The 8808-nt window shown below is 38.8% G+C and overlaps 1 protein-coding gene across 2 annotated transcripts; it reads right to left on the bottom strand.

The window, feature by feature from the left end:
• Window positions 1-228: 228 nt before the first annotated feature.
• On the bottom strand, window positions 229-8285 carry ccnq (cyclin Q). 2 transcript variants are annotated; one of them, XM_028024398.1, is made up of 5 exons: window positions 7897-8285; window positions 6564-6747; window positions 5628-5760; window positions 5067-5285; window positions 229-880 (listed from the first exon to the last, which is right to left on the bottom strand). In XM_028024398.1, the coding sequence occupies exons 1-5, from the start codon at window positions 8027-8029 to the stop codon at window positions 848-850; spliced, it is 702 nt and encodes a 233-aa protein (XP_027880199.1). In that variant the 5' UTR covers window positions 8030-8285; the 3' UTR covers window positions 229-847. The 2 variants fall into 2 exon arrangements, with proteins under 2 accessions (XP_027880199.1, XP_027880193.1); XM_028024392.1 differs by having other exon boundaries at window positions 229-684; window positions 7897-8284.
• Window positions 8286-8808: the final 523 nt, after the last annotated feature.

Genomic DNA, 8808 nt, shown 5'->3' with positions numbered 1-8808 from the left:
ATCCCTGTAATAAATGAATAAATTCTAAATACTGAAGTGGAAAAGCAGAGCAACAGAAGCATTTATTACACCCCTCATTTCAATAGACTTGCTAGTAATAAATGGTCTCAGAAATTAATTCTGGATTTCAAATATATGAATACATTTTGGTTTGTATTTGGTGAAAAAAAACATTTGGAAATGCAGACATGTGTTGTGATGCAGCTCAACAAGAAAAGCCCACCTTCATTCACAATTCCATAACATTTTTATTTATTCTCTTTTATTACAAACCAATGTACCAATAATTACACAGAGAGGTCTAGGACTTCCCACTGTGGTATCTGAAGTACAAACCTGTCTCATGCAGTGTTGAGACACCCAAAAGTGAGACATGTCTCCCCTCAGTGGCAGACAGCGGTATTGCAGGTACGATTTTCTCAGCTCCACAGGGTAACTGGGGCAAAAACAAAGTCTTCTCTGCCTCGGATGCACACATATTCAAACGCACCTGAACCCCAGCCGTCCACTGCACAGATCAGAGGATGTTCACCTTCTTCCCGCACCGACACCAACAGAACTTCCACGTGGCTCTCCGGTCCACCGCTTTGTCCTTCAGATACACTTGGCCTCCATGTCATACAGCCGGAGAAGGTCTGAGATCACAGCGTTGATGTCTGCTTTGGTCACGTCCTCACACAGCACCTACACACACGCACAAACACACGGCGGAGACTTTCAGCTCCACACCTGGCCTCACTGAGCAGGAGGGACATCAAAGGTTGACACGCCATTTGAAACGACCCAGATTCGGCGGCCTTCAGGGACGGAGCAGGAGGTCTGAACCGAAACGAGACTTTTCTCCGTTTCAATCGGAATCGGATGACTTGCTAAATAAAACCTGTGACAAAAGAGATCTCATTTAGGAAATCGTGTGAATAGAGGGCGCAAAAAAAAAAAAAGAAAAAGAAAACTAGAATTGCAGCCAACAATAAATGAATGCCTAACAGTTACATAAGCCGTCTGTGCCGTCGAAGACAGCCGTAATGTAATCCAGCTGAAGAGCGCTAGGAAACAGTCTGCATGACAGCACAAGCATCTTTGGACTAAATATTTTTTTGAAGCGGTAGCACAGAAAACCTCCATACTCACACATCAGTGTGATCATCTTATTACCTACATTTTTACGTTGATGCATTTTATGGCCTGCTGTGTTATAGCCCACAATGATCAGGGTGAATTGCAAGTCATATGTATATACAATATAGTCTGAACAATTGCTTTTCATCCAGCAGTGAACCAGTCTGCCTAAACCGACTTCGCTCTTCTAGTTAACTGTAGTGTTTTACTGGGATCGGATGTGAAACACACAGTGGTGTGTAATCAGGACATGGAAGGAAAATGAAATAAGGTTTTAATTTTTTTTTCTTCCATGTATTTGGATTTAAATGACAGTGTATTGAACTGAAATTTGAATTTCCCTCTGGGATTAGCAACGTATATTCATTAAAACTATTAGAAACCTATTCAGTAATTTAGAATATTAAAATGCCCATTTATTTCAGGAATGTTATCACCAAGTCAGATTACGTAGATTAATTATACAAAAATTGATGCTCATTTCTGTTAATTAAGATTATTTTCTGCTTACAGCCAACAAAGACATTTCAAATTAGAATATTACATCAGACCAATAACAAAAATACATTTTGACACAGAAATGTGGCCTTAACAAAAAGTTTAACCACATCAGAGGTGTTCATAGTGAGTCTGATATACCACTTACACTCTGGAGGATATCCACATGTGCATTTCCTGAAACTTCTGTCACTTTTTGTTTGACTTCATAATCTGAAAAATTTTGAGTTTTTGTCTTACAAATTTCTGACTTTACAATTTGTGTTTAGCATTGTAAATGTATGCTTTAAATTGTGGAAATTTTTTTTATTATTCATTTTCAACAGAATTTCAACGTTTTTTTTCCTCAGAAATAATGTGAAATTAATCTCACATTTTTCAGTTATTTTCTTATTCTTTGTTTAGCAAAAATGTACTCCTCCTTGGTCAATTTTTTGTTTTCTTCTATGTACAATAACCCCGATACTTCATCATAGGGACAGCCCTCTGACATGTGATGCACCTAAACACAATGCAGCGCTATCAGCTGTCCTAACAGAGTCCGGCTGTGTGTAACTTCATCTGCGTAAGTCCAGATTTTCTGTTTCTGGCCTCAGAAGTTTGTTAGAGAACAACCAGCATCATGAAGACCAGCGAGCGCAGCAGACGGGTCGGGGTCGAAGTTATGAGACATTTAGAGCAGAGTTGGTTCTAAAAACCATTACATGGTTTGGGATGGAGCATGATAAAAGACAATCATGGACAATAACTCAGACGCTGCAGAGGACTTGCTGCAGATGGTCTCCTTTTAAAAGGACAACAATGATACACATATAGCCAGAGCTACAACGGAATGATTTCGTCAGCATATTCATATATGAATCTAGTCAAAGAACAGACCTAAAGCCACCTGAGAATCTGCAGCAAAACTTGAAAACAAATGTTCCCAGATGTTAGTTTCCATGAAGAATGGAGGAATGTTTAGGTCTTCTGATTGAGGTGGTCTTTTAAGTCTTGCAGCTGAAGCTGCAGAAAAACGATGGTTCTAGAAAGAATTGACTCAGAGAGCCTGAATGCAAATACACATCAAGTTTGTTAAAAACTTTGGAGGACCAGGTTTTATTTTCCTTCCACTTCACAATATACACTATTTTGTGTTGGTCTGTCATTCAATGTGGTCCCAATAGAAAAACTTTCAAGCTCTCTGATGCTTTTAAGGCGCTAAAAATAAACTACATTGTGGCACCTAAACATCAAAGCCTGCAAAAGAACAAACTGCTTTCCTCAAGTACTTTTGGATCAACATTGGTACCAACTGGAATATTCCGCATCAGTATTTGCCCGGCTCCAGCAGCTTGTGATAAAATCCAGATCTGGCCGAGAGCAGACCAACTCCTGGTTGGAGTCTACCGGCTTCCTGAAAGCTCTTTCAGTCTTCGTCTGACAGCTTAACTGCCTCTACACATCAGCTTACACTTCAATTAATTTGCACTGTGACTGTTTAACAGCTTCCAGCTATCTGACGTTTCAGCCGCCGCCGCTTCCACATGCAGTGGTGCTTTGGCTCGTTCCGGCCCGCACACCTCGCAGCCGCCTGAGATCTCAATAACTTTTATGGTTTACAATATACTGCCTTCCTGATTACTTAAAATGACATTCTAACTGCTTTCATCGAGTTACGTGTCAGAAAGACACATTCCCATATGTGATGTGTTGGGTTATCTTGTCTGATTTTAAGGATTTGTATTAATGTGAGATCTAGGTTTGACTTTTAAAGATAGAAATAAAAAAAGAACTGAGCAAATGACTGAAATTAGAAAATGTTCCCCTTTGTAGGACTTAAAACTCCAATCTTTTATCACATCAGTGAACACACCGTATATAATGAGGGCTTTAAGAATAAAGTCAGAGAAAGAACAAGATGGGCAACAAGCACCTAAAAGGAAAGCTGCATTTTATTTGGTACATGCAAGCTTATTTCTGGAAAGTCGTTCTGTTTCATCCTGTTCAGTAGTCCAAATGACGCCAGTGTTTTGATAATCTGAGTTTAGAGAATGATGCTGTTCATAATGCTAATTATTCTAATTTTGCTCACCACTAACATCAGATGCTGAAGACTCAACCCTTGAATCAGGTTGTCTTTGTTTTGCAGCATTAGTCAAATCCTGTTAAACTGCAGAGCAGTGTAAGAGCAGCTGCTCTCTGCCTCACACACACAGTGTGACAATGCCTCTGGTCCTATTATTGCTAATGAAAACTACTCATGGTGGCAGCATGTTGACGAAGCTGTTACTGTAGTTCTAATTTGATCTTCTTGTAGATTTGTGTTCATCATTTCCTGGTTGAGGTGATGCATATCTGGACAATTATTTCCTCTGGTTTTGGCTGCTGTGCAGCTGCGAGGATATATGACCTTATTCTTGACTTTTGGACAGCTTTTATGATGCGTAACCGTGGGAACAAAGCCTTGCTTTCACAAGCTGAATACACCGTGTCCCAAATTATTATGCAAGTGATATTTTCTCAGATTTTCTTAAATGGTCAGTGCAAATGATGGTCAGTATAATTTTGAAGTCATGAACTATTACAGTATAAATCAAATGTTACTGAACAAAGCTCCCCATGAGAACAGTAATTATTTCAAAAATAAAGAAACTCAAAATGCACTGTTCCAAATTATTATGCACAGAAGATTTTCTAAATATTTTATGGATTATAAAGAACTGCAAATGGTCATTCTTTGAATGTGCAGCATTAAGTGGTCACATGTACTAAGATCAAAAGCTATTTCAATCAAAAACATTTTAACAGACCGAGTTACATGTTAACATAGAACCTTCTTTGATATCACCTGCACAATTCTTGATCCATTGAACTTGTGAGTTTGTGGAAAGTTTCTGCTTGAATTTCTTTGCAGGATGTTAGAAAACCTTCCCAGAGCATATTATGAGAATCATATGACTGCTATGCAGCAATGTTCTTCAGTGAGAGGCTTCTTCATACTTGTTGCAAGACTGACTGCTACTGGAGATCCCTTACCATCCAAAATGACTCTTTGAAGATACTTGGATGATGAGTTACGACAGCATTTAATTTTCCCATTAATTAAATCAAACCTACAACCTGTCTGACAGAGGAGTAAATGTAGCAATCATTCATTTAGTTGAGTTTTATATGTAGACATGCTCTGGGTCATAATCTAGAAATTCTGGTATTAAATGAGTAAAATGTTCAATTTACTGAGGAAGCAGAAAATAACATAATAATTTTGTTGCCATCTATAGTTCTTAAAGAGAAAGCGGAATTGTGGAAAACATCCATCAGTCGACAGAGTTCTCCAGAGATCAGAAACTGGGAAATTTCCAATCAAAGCAGTCGGCCCCATTAAATTATCCTCTCTCTGCCACTCATACACACACACACACACACACACACACACACACACACACACGTTCTCACTGTTAACATACCTGCCACCACTCCTTCTCTCCAGCGGGCAGCTCCACTCCATAGCTGCTCAGCGCCAGGTAGAGTGCAGCTACCGCAATGTGTTGCGGTGTGTGGCGGATGCACATGTCTCCATGGTAACAGTCTCTCAGCAATGCCCAGGAAGTCTCAGCCACGGGGGTTCGAGACCAAGTGTGCCGGTTCACCAGTGATTTCACAGAAAGCAGGTAGTGGAGCAAATACTGCAGAGAGGGGCAGAGCGGAAAACACACTTTGCATTGAACACTAGGAAGCAACAGAACACACACATTTTGTAATCTTTTTGATGAAATAGTTACATGCATTAGGGTGTAACATCTCAGCCACTAGATGGCATTGTTTGTCCATTTTCACACCACTATGGATTTATTTAAATCCAATTGTGCAGTTTCCTTTCAACAAGCTTCATTTATATTAAAAGATGTAAAACTTTTATGAATTTCATGCAAACAGAAACAGACATCAGTAGCAGCACTGGGCAATAACAGTGGCTGACAACTAGATGAGGAAGACAGGGATACATGGACGTTTGAACACACTCACACCTTGTGAGGATGTTCAAAGGAGACGTGGAAGTTGAGCTGTCGTAGGATGAGGAGCTCACAGTGCACCACGCTGTCCCTTAGATCCCAGAACTCCTTATCACATTCGAGAGGAGCACTGCCTTTGTTAAAGTACCTGAGAGACACAAACAGACAGAATGGAAAGGCTTTTCATTTATATTTAAATTCAGCTTTCAACTTTGTCTCCAGGGGGTCTAAGGATTGTGGGAAATATCCAGCACTTCCATAGTTTCTGGACAGAACAGAAAGTCCTGTAACCTGAACAGCGTGATGATGGATGTGTCGCCACTGACGTCTCACAAAGCCCAACTCCACACATACAGTATATTGTACTTTTAAGAACATTTTTAAGTTGTTAAGTTTTAGGTTGTTACCCTTAGTTAGGGAAAAATATATAAATAACTTAAAAAAAAAAAAAAATCCAACTCACATTTAGACATTTCCCTCTTTTCATGAACGCATCCTTTTGTTAAAGTTTTAAAGATGTAGGCTATATGTCGCATTAGGCCAGAGGTCTGCAACCTGAGATTCAGGAGGCACAAGTGACTCTTCAGTGTCATGGCCTATAATGCCATAATAATAACAATATTATTATTATTACTATTAATAACAATAATGATATTATTGTAATAATAATATTATTGATATATTATTATTAATAATAAGTAATAACATGTATTATTCCAATAATAATAATAATAATAATATTTTTTAATATTCAGTTGAATTCAGTTTTCAGTAGGGTTTTTTTTGCCATTGAATAAGTGCATTGAATTTCTGTAACAGAAAATTTTTATAGATCTATTTTTTATCTTTAGGTTGGAAACTGATTTTGTGTTGGGGGTTTTTTTCCACTTTTTTTGACAAATAAGTTACAAATAATAATAATAACAAATAATACATATCCATGTGTACTACCTGTGGCTCACATTGATGATGTCCCGGGTCCGGATGTGTTGCTCCTCCACTTTTCCAGCCAAGTACAAGCAGCTCATGGCCACCAGGTAGGGTTCATAAACACGGGATGTGACCCGCTGGAAGAAACGATGGTACAACACACAGGCCGTTGCCACGGGTACTGAGCGCATACAAAGCTTCACTCCTGAGCAACAAGAAGCCAAGCAGAGAAGATTAGGAGGTTTTCCATCTTACCTCCTTACAACTGAGTCACACACATTATGCATTTCTGTGATGATGGACCTGTTTCAATGAACTGTTTCACAAACTGCCATGATCCTGAAGTGGTCTCCCAACACATGAAATACAACGGCTCACTATGTATAACTACAAAGCTGCACATTGAATGAGTGAGATGCCAACAGAAGGCTTTATTCCGGTCATAACTCGATAATTACTGCTGGATAGCTTTAACCTGATTCTGTACAGACACTGTTCTACTGGAAATGGGAATTTGCCTCATGAAGTAAAAGGTCATGAGGCAAATTCCAATACACCAAATCGATATTAATATCTCTATCAGTCCTGATATTGAAATAAAATTCCAGATCGGGTATTGGTGACAATGTGCCTGATTCACAAGGGCATATCTATTCAGTCTAACTCTATGCTCATGCTTTATTATTTATTTTACATTATATTTAGAATTACTAATGAAACTTTGTGAGTGCATTTAGTAATTGAACCATTTGAAGGAAGATTTGTTGGAGATTTTTTACATGTTGACCAAGGCAGTCAGCCTATTGTTGTTGACATTTTCAGTTTCTTTATCATGTATTTTATATTGGCTATTCTACTCCTAATTGTACTAACTGAACAAATTAAAGTTACGTTGTTTTTCCTATGTTTGCCCGAGCTTGTGAAGCTATTGGTGTATGAAAGTGTGCTGTACTGGTGCAAAGTTATCACATACATTTGGATTTCAGTACTTGTATGTCTGTGTTTAATAAAAGAAACTTAAGTCATTTCAGCGCCGTTGCTCTGTATCAAACCTCATATTTGTATCGGTGTCAGAAGTGAAAAAAATAGATCGGCGCAACCATAAAATTGTAACTTTTAAAAGAATAGAATTTCAATCAAAACACTTGCTCTTATTAAGTGGTCATCTTACACTATATTAGTTAAGTTTGCATCTGAATGTGCAGAGGGGAAGAGGGTTTTTCTAATACATTCCCCCCAAATGTATATACCTTATATAAACTCTAGTTTAAATTCTTTTGCTCTCTCACATGTAGACTGCATGGTCCTAAATTATGTTAAATGACAAGGGTCAACCCTTGGCCCACCTCCCCACCTGTTTCCATTATGAAGCGACACACACGAAAGTGAGTCTTCGTGTCCCACGTGGGCTCCGACCCAGCGTCCCTCCTGCCCGACGGCCGGGGTTCTTCTGCCCCAGCAGATACCCGACAGGACGGACCCTCCATGACACCTGGGCCCGAAAGAAAACCACAAAACCCAAACTGTCTCTGAGAGCCTAAAGAACAACGTGGGCGTTAAAACTGTTCCTCTCCGTAAATTCCTGCACACTTTAAGGCAGCCCCTAAATTAATTTCAACAATTTTTCAGAGAAAAAAAAAGTGGGACGGTGGGGAAAGGAGAAGTTGCTAAACGTTTATCGTTTCATTTAGCTAGCTCTGTTGTATCGCGCAACGTTCGTTCTGACACCGGAAGAAAAATATATACGCTTCCGGCCAATGATTTCAAAAATAAAAGTAACTTGAAGATTGACCTTTGAACTGCGTTATCAAGAATTAAATATAATTAAATACGGAAATTTCCTTTGTGTGACATTTCTTGCGGGTTTTTAATTATCTTGGTTTGGTCGAACAGCAAAGACAAGACATGCTCCACACTTGACGCTAGAAACTACACAGTTTTTCACAAACTAGAATGCGAATATTTTCCATAAGTGTATGTGTTCATATGAATTGTTCTGAAGATGTGTGTGCGATAACATTTATTCATATATTTATTCTTTCACGAACAATGACAGTTTATGTACTTTCCCCCCATATTGCTTTTATTTTTGCGTTAGCTCTGTGAGTTCTCTAGCAACATTGCGGCATCTCGAATACTAACAGTTTTTCTGCTACAACATTGTTTTTGTAAGATTTTACGTTGCATGTTAATGTCTCGTTTCAGATGTCTGAAGTTTCAAACCTGTTTTCTTAAACGCACAAAGGGCCATCCATCAGAAACATCT

This window comes from Xiphophorus couchianus, chromosome 1 (genome assembly GCF_001444195.1).
Source record: "Xiphophorus couchianus chromosome 1, X_couchianus-1.0, whole genome shotgun sequence".
In the NCBI taxonomy this organism is placed as follows: domain Eukaryota; kingdom Metazoa; phylum Chordata; class Actinopteri; order Cyprinodontiformes; family Poeciliidae; genus Xiphophorus; species Xiphophorus couchianus.
Note: the sequence above shows the minus strand (reverse complement) of the source record. Positions and strands in the feature narration are given on the sequence as shown.